At 41.9% G+C, this 22,711-nt stretch overlaps 1 protein-coding gene across 1 annotated transcript in view; it reads right to left on the bottom strand.

Annotated features, from left to right (window-relative positions):
* Nucleotides 1-22,711, bottom strand: part of LOC105704950 (cytochrome P450 4A11-like) — a 63,367-nt gene that overhangs the window by 15,803 nt on the left and 24,853 nt on the right. The window contains 5 exon segments of the mRNA XM_064372153.1: nt 439-580; nt 1,993-2,109; nt 2,111-2,360; nt 11,363-11,557; nt 11,923-12,044. Of these exon segments, the coding sequence (XP_064228223.1) occupies nt 439-580; nt 1,993-2,109; nt 2,111-2,360; nt 11,363-11,557; nt 11,923-12,044 (826 nt within the window).

Here is a 22,711-nt window from a genome sequence, read left to right on the forward strand (position 1 = left end):
AGTCTGTCAATGATGCAGGACTGGAAGCAATTATAGTTACCAAATCCATGTCATATTTCATTGATAAGTGAAAATGAGAATAAGAAACCCAAATCTCAAAATTAGAGATCAACACCTGTGCCATATGCATATACCCAAATGTCTATAAGACGTGTGGCAATGTTCATTTCAGATTAACTCTATTAGATTAAAATAGCAAGAAAGAACAGAAAAAAAAAAAAAAAGAAACCAGCAAATCTAGCCCCACATAGTTGTTTTAAACATTCATTACTCAGTAAATAATTTCGGCTGTAGCCTGGACTGTGGACTTTGTGGATGGTTGGGACAGGGTTTAAATATTAATGTTTGAACTGTCGCTTTCTACTGGGATTTTACAGACTCAGGGGCCTGTATCAGCAGGGAAGAGCTGATTGAATCAAGATAAAATTTCAACCTCACCTGATCTCCCCAGAATCACCTTCATGTAGTCAGGGTCATAGAGTTGGACACGAACTTTGTCTCCCCATAGCCAACGAGGACAGGCATTTGGCAATGTCTCCACCCATTTCCGAATCTGTTGTAGCTCCTGGTCCTGTTGGAACTGTCAATGAGTGTAGACAGATGAACGCTTTCATTTAGTTCTTCTAGTCTGTGCAGTGGGAGTGAACCGCAGAGCAGGACAACCACAGAGACCTTGTAGTTCCGGATCTACCGGGACAAGTCAGGAATTTGGACTGTTTCTGATGATCTAGGCTCTGATCCAGATTCTTGCTCCTCTCCCCAAAACTTGACCTCAGGTCAGATTCTGTCTGTCTGCTGTGTAGAGCTATGGGGTCAATGCTGCCTTCAGAAACTTAAGTCAGCCATTGTATTCACACTGTGTAAAATCTGTGGAAGTCATAAACACAACAATTTCCATGGGCAATGTGCATAACTTGTATCATTCGGTAAGCAGATTTGTAAAGTAATTTAGTATATTTAGAGAATAAAATGAATTAATGTAAACATTCAAATTACACAATAATTTAATATAATCATACTTGTTATATTTTCAAAATTTCCCAGCATACATGTAAGTATTTGTTAAGATAAAACTAGCATTTGGAATGTGTATGACTAAGTGAAAAATGATTAACTATAAAATTGTGTGCATAATAGTATTCTACATGCTGAATATGTACAGATTTATGGGCAGAGTCTAGGTACATGCATATGGCACTGGTGTTGATCTATGATTTTGAGATTTGGGTTTCTTATTCTCATTTTCACTTATCAATGAATTTTGAGCTCCCTGCTGCCTAGAGTCAGCTTTCTAAACTCTTTGATGTGTATCACAAAACTCTTGGCTTTCTGGCTTCAACTTTTGCCTCCAGCCTTGCTGACAATTCCACCATCACCCATTTGTTTCAGCTCCAATGCTGCTGCCGCCGCTGCTGCTGATTCATGCACCAGCTACACCTGCTCACTCGTCTGGGCCCTGGCATGTGCTCTTTTCTCTACCTGGAATGCCCTTCCACTCTGCCACAGCGCAGCCACCTCTCCTCAGCTTTCAGGACTCAGCTTTCTTTTAATCTCATCTAGAACACTCATAGACACTGGATTCTAGTGATGGTCCATGTAGCCAACTCTTCTTTATTTCAACTGCTTCTAGTAACAAAGCAACTGTCTACCACGTTAAGTATCTAATCTCTGCCCACCTCCTTCTGACAACCATATTTTCCAGCACTGAGGCAGCTTGCCCTACAGTGGGGCAGGTGCCTTCATTCAGCACAGGCTTACTGCACACATACCATGTGCCAAGTGTGGTTCAGCAACTGCATTAGGACACAGCTATGATCCTTACCTGTGTGGAATTTCCAGTCTTGTTGGGGAGTAAGGAAGATTAGAGGTTGTGCAGTAGGGGATCATTAATATTGAGTTGAAAGGAAGAACAAGCATCTGTGGACTGATTAACAAGTACCTTAGAGCCCCTGCCCAGCCTGACTTCCCACTCTCCTGTCAACTCCTTCCTACCTCCTGGCCATGCCCAAAGAGCCAGTAGGAAGGATGAGACGGGAACTGCTGGACGGCTTTCAGCAGCCACTGCCAATGCAGGCAGAACTGGGCTGCCTTGAGCAGCAGTAGAAGCAGGCACAGCAAGAAGATCACTCACTTGAAGGAGCCCAGAGATGCTGTCTGGGAATCTGGTGAGGATCGGCACAGGTACACCCATGGTGCTGCACCTGCTGGATCTCTGAGTGTACCTGTCTGTCCCTGACTGCCCCTCCCGACCTGTGCTCAAATTCTGGGAGGGTTGTCCCGCCCACCTTTGGGGAGGGTTAAAGGGGGAGGGCAGAGCTTGGATCTCAGAGTTCAGAGTTGACTGGGTGTGGAGGATCCACCTGGGGAAATAGTGAGAGGAAAGCTTCAACTGTCAGTGGTAATGACCACCGGTAATGGTTGCTTTGTCAACCTCAAGTGAACTAGTCTTACGAATAGTTACTATTGACATGAATTAACCCTGCCTGGCATTTTTAGAAATCTCTACCTAAGCATTCTCTAAAGCTTTGTTATTCTTATGCTCTGAATACATTATTCATGTTTTAAATGATAAACAATATCTTTAAAAAATAGGACTACTTAAAACTCTTTTACTACAGCCTCACTATATCTTTTTTTTTCAAATTTTATTTTAGATACAAGAGGAGCATACGCAGCTTTGCTACATGGGTATATGGTACCCAGGTAGTGAGCATAGTACTCAATAAGCAGTTTTTCAACCCATATCCTCCTCCCTGCCTCCCTTGTCTAACAGTCTATAGTAGCTATCATTCCCATGTCTATGTCCCTGTATGTTCAATGTTCAGATCCCGCTTACAAGGGATAATATGTGCTATTTGGTTTTCTGTTCTTGCATTTATTTTCTTAAGATTATGGCCTCTAGCTCCATCCACATGGCTGCAAAATACATAATTTTATTCTTTCTATGGCTGTATAGTATTCCATGGTATGCATGCACCACGTTTTCTTTATCTAATCCACAATCGATAGGCTTCTAGGTTGATTCTATGTCTTCGCTATTGTGAAGAATGTGGCGATGAACATGGGAGTGCATATTTTTTAGTATAATGATCTATTTTCATTTCACTGTTATACTTCCTGCTTGTTTCTTTCTTGCTTTCTTGCTTACTTAGGATTGCTTTTGCTACTCAGGCTCTTTTTAGTTTCCATATACATTTCAGAATTACTTTTTCTAATTCTGGAAGAATGGCATTGGTAGTTTGATAGGAACACCATTGGATTTGTAAATTGCCTTGGGCAGTATGGCCACTTTAATGATATTGATTCTTCCAATTCATCAGCATGGAATGTTTTTCCACGTACTTGTGTTGTCTTTGATTTCTTTCAGCAGTGTTTTGTAGCTCTCTTTGTAGAGATCTTTCATTTCCTTGGTTAGCTGTATTCCTAGGTATTTCATTTTCTTTGTGGCTATTTTGAATGGGAGTGTGTTCTTGATTTGACTCTCAACCTGAACATTATTGGTGTATAGAATAATCTGAAAATGGCTAGATTGTGGTTGTTTTGGGTAATGTGGTATGGAGGTGGAAGAGCTTTTAGTTAAGTAAGAAGCTATATAAACTAACAAAGATGCTAAAATAAAAGTCTCTTTCTGAAGTATTCCATGTCTTTTGGACCCTTTCCAGGAACTGTCAACTATTGATCAAAAAAGTCAAGGCATCATATGTTGCTTCTGTGGTCATTATTCCACGATGCTTAGACTACTCGAATTCATAAACTTGGGAAGAATCTTTGAGCAAATTTTTTCAACTGTTTGTATTACTTCAGTATATTCATGGGAATTCCAATGGATTTTTGTGTTTGATATATGGTATCCAGTTTGCATAGTATCTACTTCTTTGTAATCCAACTGCTGTTAAGAATGATGTACTTTAAAGAAAAAGAGAAAACTGCATCACAGTCCCATTCTCCAGTGTCCACGCAATGAATTACCGAGCATTTGGGAAGCAGCATCAAGTGTATTACAGGCATGATGTGAAACTGTGGATCTTTGACCTGTGATCAAAATTGAACCATTGTGCAGTTTGGCTTCTATTTGCTTCCAAATATGTAGAATTTTTGTTGACGATTAATTTGCAAGACTAACTTTAAGAGTGTAACAGTTTTGAAGAAAACATTGAATGTTTTTCAAATGAAGGGGCTTATAGAATGTTACAATGTTATTAATATAATTTGGCTTTTGTTATGCAAATTGTTAACACCAGCTATTAAAATATATTTTCGTAGGAAAAAAAAGAAATGCTCCTGATTTTTGTACATAGATTTTGTTTTTATTTATTTTTTTATTATACTTTAAGTTCTGGGGTACACGTGCAGACCTTGCAGGATTGTTACATAGGTATACACATGCCACGGTGGTTTGCTGCCTACATTAGGTTTTTCTCCTAATGTTATCCCTCCCCAATTTCCCCACCCCCTGCTATCCCTCTCCTAGCCTCCCAAACCCCAACAGATCCAAGTGTGTGATGTTCCCCTCCCTGTGTCCATGTGTTCTCATTGTTCAACACCTGCCTATGAGTGAGAATATGCAGTGTTTGGTTTTTGGTTTTTGGTTCTTGTGTCAGTTTGCTGAGAATGATGGTTTCCAGATTCATCCCTGTCCCTGCAAAGGACATGAATTAACCCTGCCTGGCATTTTTAGAAATCTCTACCTAAGCATTCTCTAAAGCTTTGTTATTCTTATGCTCTGAATACATTATTCATGTTTTAAATGATAAACAATATCTTTAAAAAATAGGACTACTTAAAACTCTTTTACTACAGCCTCACTATATATATCTTTTTATAGGACATGAACTCATCCTTTTTATGGTTGCATAGTATTCCATGGTGTATATGTGCCACATTTTCTTTATTCAGTCCATCCTTGATGGGCACTTGGGTTGGTTCCATTTTGTATCCGGAAATGTCGCTGAAATTGTTTGTCATTTCCAGGAGCCTCGTGACAGAGTCTTTAGGGTTTTGTAAGTATAGAATCATATTGTCAGCAAAGATAGTTTGAACTCTTCTTTTTCTATTTGGATGCTTTTACTTCGTTTTTTTTTTTTTTTTTGCCTGACTTCTCTGGCTAGGACTTCCAGTTCTATGTTAAGAGTTGTGAGAAGGAGTTTCCTTGTCTTGTTCCAGTTCACTGGCAATGGTTCCACCTTTTTTTTTGTTTGTTTGAAACAGTCTTGCTTTGTCATCCAGGCTGAAGTGCAGTGGCATGATCTTGGCTCACTGCAACCTCCACCTCCTGGGTTCAAGTGAGTCTCCTGCCTCAGTGTCCTGAATAGCTGGGATTACAGGTGCATGCCACCACACCTGGCTAATTTTTGTATTTTTAGTAAAGACAGAGTTTCAGCATGTTGGTTAGGCTGGTCTTGAACTCCTGACCTCATGATCCACCTACCTCAGCCTCCCAAAGTGCTGGGATTACAGGCGTGAGCCACCGTGCCCAGCCAGTTCCACCTTTTGCCCATTTAGTATGATGTTTGCATGGTTCATCATAGATGGCTGTTATTATTTTGAGGCATATTCTTTGAATGCATAGTCTGTTGAGGGTTTTTGTCATGAAGGGATGTTGGATTTTATCAGAAGCCTTTATGTGTCTATTAAGATGACCGTCATATGGTCGCTTTCAATTCTGTTTATGTGGTAGATCACTTTTATTGATTTATATATTTGAGCCACCTTGCAACCCAGAAGTACAGTCTACTTGATCATGATGAATGAACTCTTGATGTATTGCTGGATTCGGTTTGCTAATATTTTGTTGAGGATTTTTACATTTACATTCACCAGTGACATTGGTCTGAAGTTTTCTTTCTTTGTTATGTCTTTGCCCTCTCTAAATATCGAAAGCCTTGCAATAACAAGTTTACCATTCCTGACTGGCTTCTGTTTTAAAGAAAAGACACCAGAAACAACGCCAAGTTTTCAAAATCACTTTATATTAAATGGATGAAATAATCTTAACCCAAATAATAAATACTAACTTTACCCCAAATAGAGCTGGTTAAGATGATGGTTGGTTATTTGTGTAAGACTTAGACATTTGTGATAATAGGTACAACTCTTGTTCTTACCAATATGTTGATTGTTATTCAACTATTATTAGTTATTTCTATTTAATTAACCATACCATTCTTAATATTGATTTTACACAAAATTTTAAGACATATACAAATTTGAGAAAGACCTACTGCTAGTTCCCCGTATGGACTGCTGCAACTAAATACAAATGCTGTCAATTGTTTCTTCAGGAATCATAATATTAGCTTCCTCTATATTATTATTTATCGTTGTGTCAGTCTAGTCTCTTGCCTTACATTAACAATGTTGATTCTCTTGCCTCTGCCATCTCCATTAATCAATATAAGCTTAGGGACACTGTTTACTTTATCAGTATCAAGCTTAGCTGCATGCTCCATGCTAAGATCCAGATGAGCTTCAAATTTAAGTTATTCCATCTTAAATTGGGGCATGAGGAGCAGCCACACAATTTCATATGAAGTAAGTTTAGCAATCACTTTCCTATCAGTTATATTAATAAGTGGGTCATTTACACTATCAACTCTTACAGTTACCCAGGAATAGTTATGATTAATTTTTTTTCTCATGGTCACTTACCATAATATGATTTATTTCAACTTTAAAAGAAATTACTTGAATACTCTCGTAGACTTAACTGAAGGAGAAACATAATGTGTATTGGGCTTTAATATGAAATATGCAGCAGGGTTACTTGCCTATTCTTCTTACCTGAGTATGCTGACATCATTATGATAAATAGTCCTACAACAATTTCATTTTAGAAGGATTTTATAATGTGTATATTCCAGAAACTTAAACAATTAACTTTTTTAATTGTTTAAGACTTTACTGCTTGCAATTGTATTCCTTTGAGTATGAGTATCACACCCACTGCTTTACTATGGCCAACTCATACATCTCCTATGAAAGGCTTTACAACCACTAACCTTAGCTCTATATATGTAACATGTTTCAATCTCCATTTATCATCTATCCCACCACAAACATAAAAAAAAAGTTTCTCTCATATTAAGCTAATGATATTTAGATAAGATTTTTCACTTAAATTGATACTGTAATGGGTTGAGGTCTTTTGAATGTTGGTATGGGGCAAATATATTTTCCATGGGGAAGACTATACTATAGTGGGAAAGATAATGGCCCCAAAAGATACTGAGTTCTAATTACTACAACGTGTAAATGCTATATTATTTGAGAAAGGTCTTTGCAAATGTGATTAAGTTAAGGCTCAAGATGAGGAGATTATCCTGGATTATTAAGGTGGGCCCTAAATACAGAAGAAGATATGACACAAACAGGGATGGCTAAGAGAAGACGGGGCAGAGAGAGATTTGAAGATGCTGACCCTTGAAGATTGGAGGGATGCAGCCATAAGCCACAGAATGCTGGCAGCCAGCAGAGGCTGGAGGAGGCAGGGAATGGATTCTTCCCTGGAAGTCTAGAGGGAGCACATTGCTGCTGACACTTTGGTTTCAGCCAAGACAGTGATTTTGGGCTTCAGGCCTTTAGAACTGTGAAATAATAAATGTCTTTTCTTCTCTTTTCTTCTCCTACAGACAATGTATTCTCTATGTTGCCGAGGCTGTTTTTAAACTCTTGGGTCCAAACAATCCTCCTGCCTCAGCCTCCTGAGTAGCTGGGACTAAAAGCATGGGTCATTGCACCCAGCTCTGTCACGTTAGATCACTATGTTTGTGGTCATTTGTTACAGAAGCTGTGGGTAGTAGAGATGAGGTGTGTAAAAAAGTACCTAAAAATGTACAAGCAGCTTTGGAATTGAGGAGTAGATACAGACTGGAAGAATTTTGAAGTGCATGATAGAGAAAGTCTACACTGTCTAAACACACTATTGGTAGATATAGGGACGTTGAAATGCTTCCAATGAGGGCTCTGAGGGAAGAGAGCAGCATGGAGGGAAAAGCTTATATGGTTTTGTTACAGATAGTAAGGCATGAGCAGGGCAGGAGAGGGCTCTCCCCAACCCACTAGGAATGGCAGGTGGTGGTTCAACAATTATCACATTGCCTCTCTAAAAATGATAATTCGGCAGCCAGTGCCTCGGTGCCAGAGAGAGACAATCTCCTGATAATCCACAGCTATTAACATTAAAGTGTTAATTGAAAGCAGATGCCAGGGAGAAGAACCTTCCTGGGCATGTGCACTCAGAGACAAATTGGCAAAGTATGATCTTCCAGGTACACACCACTAGAAAAAGAAATAAAGCCTCAGATGGGCATGTGTACAACTTCCTAAACACACTGCGTGTGCTCAGTTCCCAAGGGTAAGGAGGGCACCGCACATGCAGGCAGCACCCCCCAAGGGAAGAATCATGGGAAAGATGTGAGTTTATGAAGTTCTAAGATGAAGGTTCAATGTGCTCTTTGACCTTCAGGTGCCCACTTGACTCTCTTCCAAGAGAATGTTCCTTTCTTTCCTGTTCTAAGGCCTTTTAAAAATAAACTTACACTCCTGCTACAAGACTTTTCTTGGTCTCTTTTTCTGCTTTATGCCCCTTGGTCAAATTCTTTCTTCTGAGGAGGCAAAAACTGAAGTTGCTGCAGACACATGTGATATACTGCTGGTAACTCGGGGTAACTTGGATACCTGTAACCGGTAATCATATCTCAGAATAGAATGTTAGTAGAAATAGGAACATTAAAGGTGCTTCTGTTGGGGACTCAGAAGAAAATGAAAGACATGTTGGTGGAAACTAGAAGAAAGCAACTCTTTATCTAGATTGTTCTAACTTTTACAACTCCAGTCCATGACATGATGTGGCAGGAGAGATAAGCAAAATATCACCATTGGATACTACTCATCAAATACCTAAATGCCTTATGAAAGGCAACCTCATAGAAGACAAGGTTCTGGGTAAGCATGTATCTGATACCTTATAATATTTTAGTCAAATTAAGGAGGATTTTAGGATTGAATGGTTGCTTCTAACCACACTGGAGAAAATGGGGAAAGAAAATGATGAGATCAGGGATTCAAATTCCCAACTCAAACTATGCAGACCCTACCAGTGTCTGAATTAAAATGCAAATTAAATTCTAAACCTTGCAGGATGCCTTCTATTAAAATGAGAACACTGATTGAAAGTAATGAGAGCTTGAAAATTGGAATGGGGACATATGGGAAGATACCAATCAAGCTGGGGATAACAAACCTCTCAATTCTGCTGAGATTTATTTGCCAGTTGCTGAGTATATCTATTCCAGTTATGCATTTTGGAACCACAGAAATAACTTCAGGAACAATAACAGCTAGGGGTCAATACCTTGTAGAGCTGGGGTAAGGTTCTCTAGGAGGTTATAAATGTTATGAATTAATGTCCAATATAGGGTACTGTTTCTCCCATAGCCAAGGTTTATGGGTTCAGAATTCCAGAAAGTAGCTCATGCCATGATGTGGCAACAGAGGAAATGAAAATATCAGCACTGGATAGTACTAATCAAATGCCTTTAAATAGGCAACACTGCAAAAGGAAAGCTTCTGGGTGACCACGAAATGGGAATGGCCCTACTAGTATTACCCTTAGTGATCCAATAGAAAAAATTTTGATTTCCGTCTTATGGTGTTTCTCTGTGTGCCTAGAGGTCTCAGTTTCACAGGGAGAAATGCTTTCACCCAGAGAGACCCAAATTATACTCTTGAATTTGATATATATGAAATATAGGAGATACTATAGGGCGTGTCTGAGTACTATTGTGTCCTATAATTAAAGTAAATGGAAAAATACAACAATTCAAATCAGGCAGGACTATTAATGGTCTAGACTCTGCAACAAGGAAGGTTTGGGTCACTCTAGTAGGCAAAGGGAATATGGAATGTGTAGTGGAAGAAAGTAGTTCTAAATGACAGTTGTGACCATGTAATCACTGATACAAACAAGGACTCTAATTGTTATGATTGTTTCTTAACTATTTTGTTATGAATATGTTTGGGAGCTGTAGCACCGTGTGAGGCAGGGCAAGTCTCAGTGGCACACACCATGGACCTTCCCTCTCTTATCGCATTCACATCCAACATAAGATATATTAATAATAGTTAATTTTACATCACAGTATTTAAGTTACAGAATTATAGAGGAGAAAAGCAAACATCAACCAATGACTATGCATTGTCCTGGTGAGGAAAAGATTAATGTGTTTTCAATTGTATGTTGGACAGTTGGCAAAAGTATGACATTGTTATAGTTTAAATTTGCATACTAATTAGGCTTACGTGGATATGTATGTATAGGTGCCAAGTTGCTAAGAGTAAAATATGACATTTAGTTTTATATGTCAACTTGGATGGACTGTTTTACCTACCTATTCAATTAAATACTACCCAAGATGTTGCCGTGAAGAGATTTGTAGTTGTGGTTAACATCGACAATCAGGTGACTTCAAGTAAAGGACAATATCCTTGATAATCTATGTGAACCTAATCCAATTACTAAAAACCTGGAGAACAAAGCTCAAGGAACTACAAAATTGGAGAAGAGAAAAGAGATTTTCTCTAGAACTCCTGCAATACCTTGGATCTGCACCAGGAAAACCCAATTCAGATAACTGACCTCAAGAACTGTAAGACTCTTAAGTTTCTGTTGTTTTAAGCCACTCATGTTGTGGTACTATATTACGGTGCCAGTAGAAAACTCATATAGGACAGACAAGCAGTCAGAAGGAAGATAGGTCTACAGGCAGACAGGCTGGAGGGCAGGAAGAAGATAAGGATTTGAGTGGACAGTCAGGAATGCAGGTGGGTAGGACACAATTAGATAAGTAGGTAGGGACCCTAGAGAAAGATGAAAGAGAGAAGAGAAGACAGACTAGAGGACAGTAGACAGAAGCACAGGCAGGAGGGAAGAAGGGCAGGTAAGCAGAAGTGGGATGTGGGCAGTCAGGCAGGGGATGGGAGCAGGGGACGGGAATACGGGATGCTAGGTGGAGGCCCTCAGAGCCAGTCCTTGTCCCCACAAGGGTTAGACAGCCTCCTGCAACTCAGAGGCAGAGGTTGCAGCTTGAAAGCTGGTAGGAAGGAATCTCATTCAACCATCTCCATGGAGGGGCCCAGGCAAAACCCTGCACAGCATCTGGCCCCTAATATCTCAGCTTCCAATACCTGCCCTGCCTCACACAGTGCTACGGCTCCCATCCCTGACCACACGCCGACACCCACACTCATGCTGAACTCTACTGGTGGCTCAGATGGGGAAAGTAAAGTCCCCAGCCTGAGTGTCTTTCAGCTCCTGTATTTGCACCTTCTGCCTGAGGGTCAGGGCAGGCTCCTTTAGCTGTACCTGGAAAAGGGTGGGTGATAAATGGCGGAGATAGAACCTGTGTGCTGATGGGCGAGCTGGCAGGTGTGGTGTGTCCAGTGGGCAGCAGGGGTCAGGCTGTAGATGGTGTCATTCTGGTGAAAGGCATTTCTCATAAGAGGAAAAATCCCCAGGTTGTTCAGATCCCCAGTGGCCTGGATGTTGGACTGAGAATTCCTGAAAGATAGGGTGCAGAAGAAACAAGAGTCTGGACTGCCTCTGACTTGGAGGTGGAGTGTTGTCTGGGTGGAGATGGCCTCAAGTTGTGGGAGCAGGCAACTCTGAGGCCTTTGTCATTTCTGTATTATATCCCTTGAGTCTCAGACATTTATAAGAAGGCATGAACAGTCTGGTTATATGTAAGCTAGGATTCAGGGGTCTGTGTCTGAGTCATGGTTTGTTCTGGTTTGGAATGGAGCTTGGTCAATAGCTGCATCATCCTTCATGGGGAGGGGGGCCTCCAAACTGCCCCACAAACCCTTCAGGTACATCCATTCTAGTTGGATAAAGAAGGACCCTGACCTTGAAGGGTTATCACTGACCTGTCCAGCTGAAGGCTGCCCTGGTGGCTGAAGGCACACTTCATTATGGTGTCCAGGGTCATCAAGATGTGCTGAAAGACCTCCAGAAGGAAGTCTTGGCTGATGAGCTCCTCCCATTTGTCCTGTGGTGGGAGGGGACATGGACCTCCTGAATTTTCTCAGAAGTCCTTTGTTAATAAGGCTTAGCTTTTCCCTGTGTCTGAGATTTCCTGTTCAGATCCTTCTCTAATTGCAGAGAAGATGCATTATAACATATTAAGTGGAAATCAAGTGTTTGTAAAATGACATCTGTACTCTTAAAAATTGTATTGCAAAATTAAAACTAGCTTCTCATATGATCAGAATTAACTTTTGGATATTGTTAACCTGTGTAATCATTTGGTTGATGAGAAATGTATATATATATATATTTTAGAGGATAAAAACTAGGACTCTTCAGTGTTCTGAAAGCAGAAGTAGACCTGAGCAATCGTGGAAACCTCAGCATTAGGGAGCAAATATATCAAGGCAACAGAAGCCTAAGAGGACAGTATGGGCAGTCCTAGTGTAGGGACGTGGGGCCCTTCAATTCTTTTTCATTCAACAAACAACTGCTGGGTAGAGTTAGGTAAGAAATGAGAGAGTCCTGATGGTATGGTAGGTCTGGCTCTGATAATGTAGATCTGGTGTCTATTTCACTCCTTACATGGCTCAAATCCATGCAGAAGCTCTGGGCCCCAGGTCAGAGCCTGGGTTGCTGATATCCGGACCTATGCACCCTGCCACTGAAGCTGCCATTGCTCAGGCCAGCCAGGGGAAGGGCATCCTGCTGTCCAGCATAATCGACCACTCTTCCAGGTTATTGTGCTAGATATTTCAAAGTGGGAGGAGAGGGACTCATGTTGTTCCATGTGGCTGTGCCTATGGCTGTCTGTGGGACAGAGGATTGAGAGTGAAATTGGTGAGAGTGTGTGCTGTGAGTGGGTGTGTGGAGGAGAGAGAGACATGGACTTACAGGCATCACTGGCACGGAGTCTGCTGTGAGCCCCACATAGGGCTTTAGAATGTCACAGTGGAAGACGGGTCAGCTTCTGCCAGTTCTAGAACCAGGTGTCTCTATTCAACAGGAGCAAACCTTACCTTAGTATGGAAATGGATGTGTATATGTGGGGTGGGGTAGGGGTAGGGAGGTGAGATCCCAGGGACTAATGGACACAATTTGGGTGGGAAGAGAAGGTGGTTCTTGCAGGGAGAAAATCCAGAAGATACATCATGAGCAAAGATTTAAAAAAAAGTCACGTGCATTTCAAACGTGACTTTGCTAATTGGGTGTGTACATCCATATGATTGTGACAGCTGTGAGATAAAGGTTGAAGAGGAGTTAGGGAAGGTCAAGGAAGGACTTACATAAGTGTCAGCCTGACCATGTCTGGAGAGAACTCAGAAGTGAAGTGGAGGAAACTGAGCCTCGGGAGGGCTCACACCAGCATTAGGAAAGGGGAACGTCTTGGCAGAAGAAGGGCGATAAGGCTTGATTTAGGGATAGGGTCATGACAGTGGTGGTGTTCACCTGTTGTTCTCTGTGAACCTAGAGACAGCACTTGGCAAACCTAACTGGCAAGAGGACTAAAGACCTTGTTTACAGCTATGTTCCAATCCAGGGATCCAGGAATCTGTAGGGACCACTAACCTTTGGGTCACAAAGTTGAGGAAAGGCTTTAATAGGATCCTGGGAACTGCCAAATAAAGTAGCCCTGGAGGCAATTGTGGTTTAGACCATGAGCTGCTATCAGTTCTTGGTGGCTGTCAATTGGCAGTTTGTCCTGTGTCACCTTTCACTTGCCTCCCATTCTCTTCCATCTCTGTCCTGAAGGTCAATGTGAGCTCAGGCAGTCAGACTCAGTATTCCAAGAGCAGAACACCCAGAAGGCTAGGAAGCTGAATCGCTGAAAAATATAGGCTGAGTCTTCAATGACAATGAATGAGACAAGAGTCATGGGTTTTTCCACATTGGTGGTGGTTTAGTCAACCATGGCCTAGGACAGGCAACAAGTAGAGGTTCCAAATCCAAGTCAGTGTAGATACAAAATTTGTTTTATGGATCTGGGGAAATTTACATTTCTGATCACCTCAATTTGTTTAAAAAAGAGAAAGAGAAGAAAATCAAGAAATACAGTGCAAACAACAATTTTAAATGCTCAGAACTAAGTAAATATTGTTGGACATATGCTGGGTTGCAACCTGAGGGAATGATTGGTAAAATGTTTAGAGCCAATGGCTGAACTGACACATTCTTCTGAAATTTTGCAGACTCGAGGGCATGCACCCAACGGGAAAGGGCTGCTGCAGCCAGGAAGGGGTTTCAGGATCACCTGATCCCCCCATGATCGTCTTCATGTAGTTAGTCATGGAGTTGGAAGTGGGCTCTGCTCCGCCATAGCCAATGAGGACAGGTCCTTGGGACTCTCTTTACCTATTTCAAATTTGTTTTAGTTTTTGGTCATTTTGGAGCTGTCATGAAGGGAAAGACAGATCAATGAAGACATTTGCTTAGTTCTAGTCATTGGAATGGAGGGAAGGGCAAGTCGACTTCAGGGATATTATTTTGGATCTATCTGCATAAGTTAGGTACTTGGAACCACTTTCATGGCCTGGGCAGTGATTGAATCTTTTTCTGTCTCCCCAGGACTTTCCCTGAGCCAGATTCTGTGCCCCTGTTGGGTAAACTGTATAGCTCAGAGAAGCTACAGGTATCAGAAACCTCAATTCCCTGCAATCTCCTTCTCCTTTTCTCTGTGTTCGATCCACATCCCCTTGGTAAGTGCCTCTCCATGTGGCCCCCTACCTTGATTTGTGCCCCCACTTAGTGCTGACAGTTAACTGGGGGTTGGACACTGTCTTTTCACCCCTTACTGTCCCTGGAGCTTCCCCTTTTCCTGCTTCCTTTGTCTCTCCACACACTTATGCTGATCATCCCACTATGCCAGGCTCTTGCTGGGTGCTGGAGCACAAGGTGGGAGTGATAATCTCTGCTCCAGGAATTCAGAGTTCCAGTGTGTGGGAGGAGAGCCAGGAAGTCAGCACGCATTGTTCAATGGTGCAATTTCAATATAAGTAAACTTCAGTGGCTGGATATCATTCAGGTCATCCTCATGAGGATCCACGTCCTCTTCACATGTACCCATTTGGGTTTCAGCTCCAAAATAACTCGCTCTTGTTCTAGAAATTCCTTCAGTCTCAAGCAAAGGGAGCCAATTTATCCCTACACCTGACCTCACCCATCTAGGTCATAAGAATGAACTCTTTTCTTGCAGCCTGACACGTCCTGACATTTCTGCTGAAGGTTTTCATCGACCATGACCTCCACAGGGCAGGGATTCCTCAGATGGGTTCCCATGCTTCTGGGAAAGTTTGGGGCCAGGCAGAGAGGATGGCATTGAGTGCTTGAGCAGGGAAACATCTAGAAGTCTTGTTCCTTGAGAACAATTCAGGCTGTTGGGGATGCTCAGCCTGGAGAAGAGGAGACTCAGGAACAAGCAGGTGTCACCCTCCATGGGCAATAAACGGTACAACACACTTCAGATCTGCAGAAGAAGGGCTTAGGTGACAGAGCTGAGGACCAGAAGGGTGCAAATCTTGGGAAGAGTGAGCTCCCCTTGGCTGGGATGAGCTAGGACTGTAGAGGTAGTTTGGACATGCCTTTGAGGCCATGTGCTCTTCACACAAGGCTTTTGCCTATGACGGCTGGCCAGGCTCTCAGAGCCCAACCCTCCTTGGCCCCCGACTCCTCTGTCCAGCTTCTTACTACCTCCTGTTGTGCCCAAAGAGTTAGAGGGAGGGAGAGAACAGGAACTGCTGGAGAGCCTTGATTTATGCCCATCGCCCCCTTAGTGCTGACAGTGTCGGCAGCAGTTAGAGCAGGGCTGACTTGAGCAGCAAGAGAAGCAGGCCCAGCAGTGAGTCTGCTTGGAGGACCCTGAGATGCTAAACCTGGAAGAAAACCTAAGCAATACCATTCAGGACATAGGCATGAAAAAAAGACTTTATGAGGCCGGGCGCGGTGGCTCATGCCTGTAATCTCAGCACTTTGGGAGACCGAGGCGGGTGGATCACGAGGTCAAGAGATCGAGACCATCCTGGTCAACATGGTGAAACCCCGTCTCTACTAAAAATACAAAAAATTAGCTGGGCATGGTGGCACGTGCCTGTAATCCCAGCAACTCAGGAGGCTGAAGCAGGAGAATTGCCTGAACCCAGGAGGCGGAGGTTGCGGTGAGCCGAGATCGTGCCACTGCACTCCAGCCTGGGTAACAAGAGCGAAACTCCATCTCAAAAAAAAAAAAAAAAAAAAAAGACTTTATGACTAAAACACCAAAAGCAATGGCAACAAAAACCAAAATTGACAAATGGGATCTAATTAAATTTAAGAGCTTCTGCACAGCCAAAGAAACTGTCATCACAGTGAACATGTAACCTACAGAATGGGAGAAAATTTTAATAATCTACCGATCTGACAAAGGGCTAATAACCAGAATCTACAAAGAACTTCAAGAAATTTACAAGAAAAAAACAACCCCATCAAAAAGTGGGCAAAGGATATGAACAGACACTTCTCAAAAGACATTTATGTAATTAACAAACTTATGAAAAAAAGCTCATCGTCACTGGTCATTAGAGAAATGCAAATCAAACCACAATGAGATACCATTGTAGGTTTTATTTATTTATTTTTAATTGCATTTTAGGTTTTGGGGTACATGTGAAAAACATGCAAGGTTGTTGCATAGGTGCACACGTGTCAGTGTGATCTGCTGCCTTCCTCCCCTTCACCTATATCTGGCATTTCTCCCCATGCTATCCCTCCCCAACTCCCCACCCCCCGCTGTCCCCTCCACTCCCCCACAACAGACCCCAGTGTATAGTGCTCCCCTCCCTGTGTCCATGTGTTCCCATTGTTCAATACCCATCTATGAGTGAGAACATGCGATGTTTGGTTTTGTGTTCTTGTGTCAGTTTGCTGAGAATGATGGTTTCCAGGTTTATCCATGTCCCTACAAAGGATGCGAACTCATCGTTTTTGATGGCTGCATAATATTCCATGCTGTATATGTGCCACATTTTTCCTGTCCAGTCTATCATCGATGGGCATTTGGGTTGGTTCCAGGTCTTTGCTATTGTAAACTGTGCTGCAATGAACATTCGTGTGCATGTGTCCTTATAGTAGAACGATTTATAATCCTTTGGATATATACCCAGTAATGGGATTGCTGGGTCAAATGGAATTTCTATTTCTAGGTCCTTGAGGAATCACCACACTGTCTTCCACAATGGTTGAACTAATTTACACTCCACCAACAGTGTAAAAGTGTTCCTATTTCTCCACATCCTCTCCAGCATCTGTTTTCTCCAGATTTTTTAATGATCGCCATTCTAACTGGCGTGAGATGGTATCTCAATGTAGTTTTGATTTGCATTTCTCTAATGACCAGTGATGATGAGCATTTTTTCATATGCTTGTTGGCCTCATGTATGCCTCCTTTTGTAAAGTATCTGTTCATATCCTTCACCAATTTTTGAATGGGCTTGTTTGTTTTTTTCTTGTAAATCTGTTTTAGTTCGTTGTAAATTCGGGATATCAGCCCTTTGTCAGATGGGTAGGCTGCAAAAATTTTTTCCCATTCTGTTCATTGCCGATTCACTCTAATGACTGTTTCTTTCACTGTGCAGAAGCTGTGGAGTTTGATTAGGTCCCATTTGGCTTTTGTTGCCAATGCTTTTGGTGTTTTGGTCATATAGTCCTTGCCTACGCCTGTGTCCTGAATGGTTTTGCCTAGGTTTCCTTCTAGGGTTTTTATGGTGTTAGGTCTTATGTTTAAGTCTTTAATCCATCTGGAGTCAATTTTAGTGTAAGGTGTCAGGAAGGGGTCGAGTTTCTGCTTTCTGCATATGGCTAACCAGTTTTCCCAACACCACTTATTGAACAGGGAATCCTTTCCCCATTGCTTGTTTTTATCAGGTTTGTCAAAGATCGGATGATTGTAGATATGTTGTGTCGCCTCCGGCGCCTCCGTTCTGCTCCATTGGTCTATATCTCTGTTTTGGTACCAGTACCATGCTGTTTTGATTACTGTAGCCTTGTAGTATAGTTTGATGCCCGGTAGTGTGATGCCTCCAGCTTTGTTCTTTTTGCTTAGAATTGACTTGGCTATGGGGGCTCTCTTTTGGTTCCATATGAAGTTTAAGGTGGTTTTTTCCAGTTCTCTGAGGAAGGTCATTGGTAGCTTGATGGGGATAGCGTTGAATCTGTAAATTACTTTGGGCAGTATGGCCATTTTCATGATATTGATTCTTCCTAACCATGAACATGGAATGTTTCTCCATCTGTTTGTGTCCTCTCTTATTTCGTTGAGCAGTGGTTTGTAGTACTCCTTGAAGAGGTCCTTTACGTTCCTTGTTAGTTGTATTCCTAGGTATTTTATTCTCTTTGTAGCAATTGTGAATGGCAGTTCGTTCTTGATTTGGCTCTCTTTAAGTCTGTTATTGGTGTATAGGAATGCTTGTGATTTTTGCACATTGATTTTGTATCCTGAGACTTTACTGAAGTTGCTTATCAGTTTCAGGAGATTTTGGGCTGAGACGATGGGGTCTTCTAGATATACAATCATGTCGTCTGCAAATAAAGACAATTTGACTTCCTCCTTTCCTAATTGAATACACTTTATTTCTTTTTCTTTCCTGATTGCTCTGGCTAGAACTTCCAGTACTATATTGAATAGGAGTGGTGAGAGAGGGCATCCTTGTCTAGTGCCAGATTTCAAAGGGAATGCTTCCAGTTTTTGCCCATTCAGTATGATATTGGCTGTTGGTTTGTCATAAATAGCTTTTATTATTTTGAGATACGTTCCATCAATACCTAGCTTATTGAGAGTTTTTAGCATAAAGGGCTGTTGAATTTTGTCAAAGGCCTTCTCTGCATCAATTGAGATAATCATGTGGTTTTTGTCTTTGGTTCTGTTTATGTGGTGAATTACGTTTATAGACTTGTGGATGTTGAACCAGCCTTGCATCCCTGGGATGAATCCTACTTGATCATGGTGGATAAGATTTTTGATGTGCTGTTGTAATCGGCTTGCCAGTATTTTATTGAAGATTTTTGCATCTATGTTCATCATGGATATTGGCCTGTAGTTTTCTTTTCTTGTTGAGTCTCTGCCGGGTTTTGGTATTAGGATGATGTTGGTCTCATAAAATGATTTGGGAAGGATTCCTTCTTTTTGGATTATTTGGAATAATTTCAGAAGGAATGGTACCAGTTCCTCTTTGTATGTCTGGTAGAATTCGGCTGTGAACCCATCTGGACCTGGGATTTTTTGGGTGATAGGCTCTTAATTGCTGCCTCGACTTCAGACTTTGTTATTGGTCTATTCAGGGTTTTGACTTCTTCCTGGTTTAGGCTTGGGAGGAGGCAACCGTCCAGGAATTTATCCATTTCTTCCAGGTTTTCTAGTTTATGTGCATAGAGTTGTTTGTAATAATCTCTGATGATGGTTTGAATTTCTGTGGAATCTGTGGTGATATCCCCTTTATCATTTTTTATTGCATCTATTTGGTTATTCTCTCTTTTCTTTTTTATTATTCTGACTAGTGGTCTGTCTATTTTGTTGATCCTTTCAAAAAACCAGATCCTGGATTTATTGATTTTTTGTAGGGTTTTTCGTGTCTCTATCTCCTTCAATTCTGCTTTGATCTTAGTTATTTCTTGTCTTCTGCTAGGTTTTGAGTTTTTTTGATCTTGCTCCTCTAGCTCTTTCAATTTTGATGATAGGGTGTCAATTTTAGATCTCTCCTTTCTTCTCATGTGGGCACTTATTGCTATATATTTTCCTCTAGAGACTGCTTTAAATGTGTCCCAGAGATTCTGGTATGTGGTGTCGTCCTTCTCATTGGTTTCGAAGAACATCTTTATTTCTGCCTTCATTTCAGTGTTTATCCAGTCAACATTCAGGAGAAAGTTGTTCATTTTCCATGAAACTGTGCAGTTCTGGGTTGGTTTCTGAATTCTGAGTTCTAACTTGATTGCACTGTGGTCTGAGAGACTGTTTGTTATGGTTTCCGTTCTTTTGCATTTGCTGAGGAGTGATTTACTTCCAATTATGTGGTCAATTTTAGAGTAGGTGTGATGTGGTGCTGAGAAGAATGTATATTCTGTGGATTTGAGGTGGAGAGTTCTGTAAATGTCTATTAGGTTTGCTTGTTCCAGGTCTGAGTTCAAGTCCTGGATATCCTTGTTAATTTTCTGTGTTGTTGATCTGTCTAACATTGACAATGGTGTGTTGAAGTCTCCCACTATTATTGTGTGGGAGTCTAAGTCTCTTTGTAAGTCTTTAAGAACTTTCCTTATATATTTGGGTGCTCCTGTATTAGGTGCATATATATTTAGGATCGTTAGCTCTTCTTGTTGCATTGATCCTTTTACCATTACGTAATGTCCTTCTTTGTCTCTTTTGATCTTTGTTGCTTTAAAGTCTATTTAATCAGAGATGAGATTTGCAACTCCTGCTTTTTTTTGATCTCCATTTGCTTGGTAAATCTTCCTCCATCCCTTTATTTTGAGCCTTTGTGTGTCCTTGCATGTGAGATGGGTTTCCTGGATACAGCACACTGATGGGTTTTGGCTTTTTATCCAATTTGCCAGTCTGTGTCTTTTGATTGGGGCATATAGTCCGTTTACATTTAGGGTTAATATTTTTATGTGTGAATTTGATCCTGTCATTTTGATGCTAGCTGGCTGTTTGGCCCATTGATTGATGCAGATTCTTCATAGTGTTGATGCTCTTTACCATTTCGTTTGTTTTTGGAGTGGCTGGTTCTGGTTGTTCTTTTCTATGTGTAGTGCCTCCTTCAGGAGCTCTTGTAAAGCCAGTGTGGTGGTGATGAAGTCTCTGAGTACTTGCTTGTTCACAAAGGATTTTATTTTTCCTTCACTTATGAAGCTTAGATTGGCTGGATATGAAATTCTGGGTTGAAAGTTCTTTTCTTTAAGGATGTTGAATATTGGCCACCACTCTCTTCTGGCTTGTAGGGTTTCTGCTGAGAGATCTGCTGTGAGTCTGATGGGCTTCCCTTTGTGGGTAACCCGACCTTTCTCTCTGGCTGCCCTTAATATTTTTTCCTTCATTTCAACCCTGGTGAATCTGATGATTATGTGTCTTGGGGTTGCTCTTCTAGAGGAATATATTTGTGGTGTTCTCTGTATTTCCGGGACTTGAATATTGGCCTGCCTTGCTAGGTTGGGGAAGTTTTCCTGGATAATATCCTGAAGAATATTTTCCAGCTTGGATGCATTCTCTCCGTCACATTCGGGTACACCTATCAAATGTAGATTAGGTCTTTTCACATAGTCCCATATTTCTTGTTGACTTTGTTCATTCCTTTTTACCCTGTTTTCTCTAATCTTGCCTTCTTGTTTTATTTCATTGAGTTGATCTTCGACCTCTGATATCCTTTCTTCTGCTTGGTCAATTCAGCTGTTGAAACTTGTGCATGCTTCACAAAGTTCTCATGTTGTGTTTTTCAGCTCCATCAATTCACTCATATTCCTCTCTAAGTTGTCCATTCTCGTTAGCATTTCGTCAAGTCTTTTTTCAAGATTCTTAGTTTCTTTGCATTGGGTTAGAACATGTTCTTTTAGCTCACGGAAATTTCTTATTATCCACTTTCTGAAAGCTGATTCTGTCATTTCATCACACTCATTCTCCATCCAGTCTTGTTCCCTAGCTGGTGAGGAGTTGTGATCCCTTGTAGGAGGAGAGGTGTTCTGGTTTCGGGTGTTTTCATCCTTTTTGTGCTGGTTTCTTCCCATCTTTCTGGATTTATCCACCTGTCGACTTTGCTGTCTTTCTGATTTTGGTAATTTTAAGTCTGCAGCAGCAGAACTCATAAACCCCCTTTTCTTCTCCCCAGGTGTTCTGTCCCAGGGAGTTAGGGTTTTATGATTTTCTGCTGTGCTGCTGCTATTTTCCCTGCCCACAAGGTGGCAGCCTAGTCACACTCAGCCTGCAGAGGCTTTGCTGAGCTGCTGTGGGCTCAGCCCAGCTTCCGTGTGAACTTCCCTGCAGTCCTGTTTATATGGGTATAGTTAGAACTGCTTCCGCTATGTTGGCCTGCCCCTGTAGTGATGGAGTCTCTGTAGTGGCGGGTTGCCTTGGCTACAGCAGATTGCCCTGGGAACTGCAGGGTGCCTCTGTAATGGAGGACGCCCCTCCTCCACAGAGCTGGACCATCCCGGGTTCAGTTGTGTTTGCCGTGGCACTTTTTTTGCCTGGAAATCTCCTGGCTTGGCTCCCTGTTTCAGCTCCCTTTGCTGGCTAAGAGGGGACACCGTGTCGTCTGCTCTGCCCCAGGAGCCGCTGCTTGGCTGAAGCCATGGCTCTGAGATTCGTGGCACTTTTTTGCCCGGGAATCTCCTGGCCTGGCTCCCCATTTCAGCTCCCCTTGCTGGCTTAGAGGGGACTCAGTCTCGCTCACTCTGCACAGGGAGCCGCTGCACCAGGGCGCAGGCCAAGCGGCCACGCCGGTGAAACCAGCGGCACTCACGACCCATGGGGCTCCTCCACCTGTGAATCTCCTGGTCTGTGGGCAGTAAAAATCCGTCTGGAAATGCGGCGTCCACTCACCCTCTGCGCTTTCTCTCGGAGCTGCAATCCCGAGTTCCTCCTAACCGGCCATCTTGGATCTCCTCTCTCCCATTGTAGGTTTTAAGAATGCATTAGGTATTTGTTCTAATGCTCTTCCTCCTCTTGCCTCCCCA

This window comes from Aotus nancymaae, unplaced genomic scaffold (assembly GCF_030222135.1).
Source record: "Aotus nancymaae isolate 86718 unplaced genomic scaffold, 86718_ANA_hifiasm-v0.15.2.pri h1tg000007l, whole genome shotgun sequence".
Taxonomy (NCBI): Eukaryota; Metazoa; Chordata; class Mammalia; order Primates; family Aotidae; genus Aotus; species Aotus nancymaae.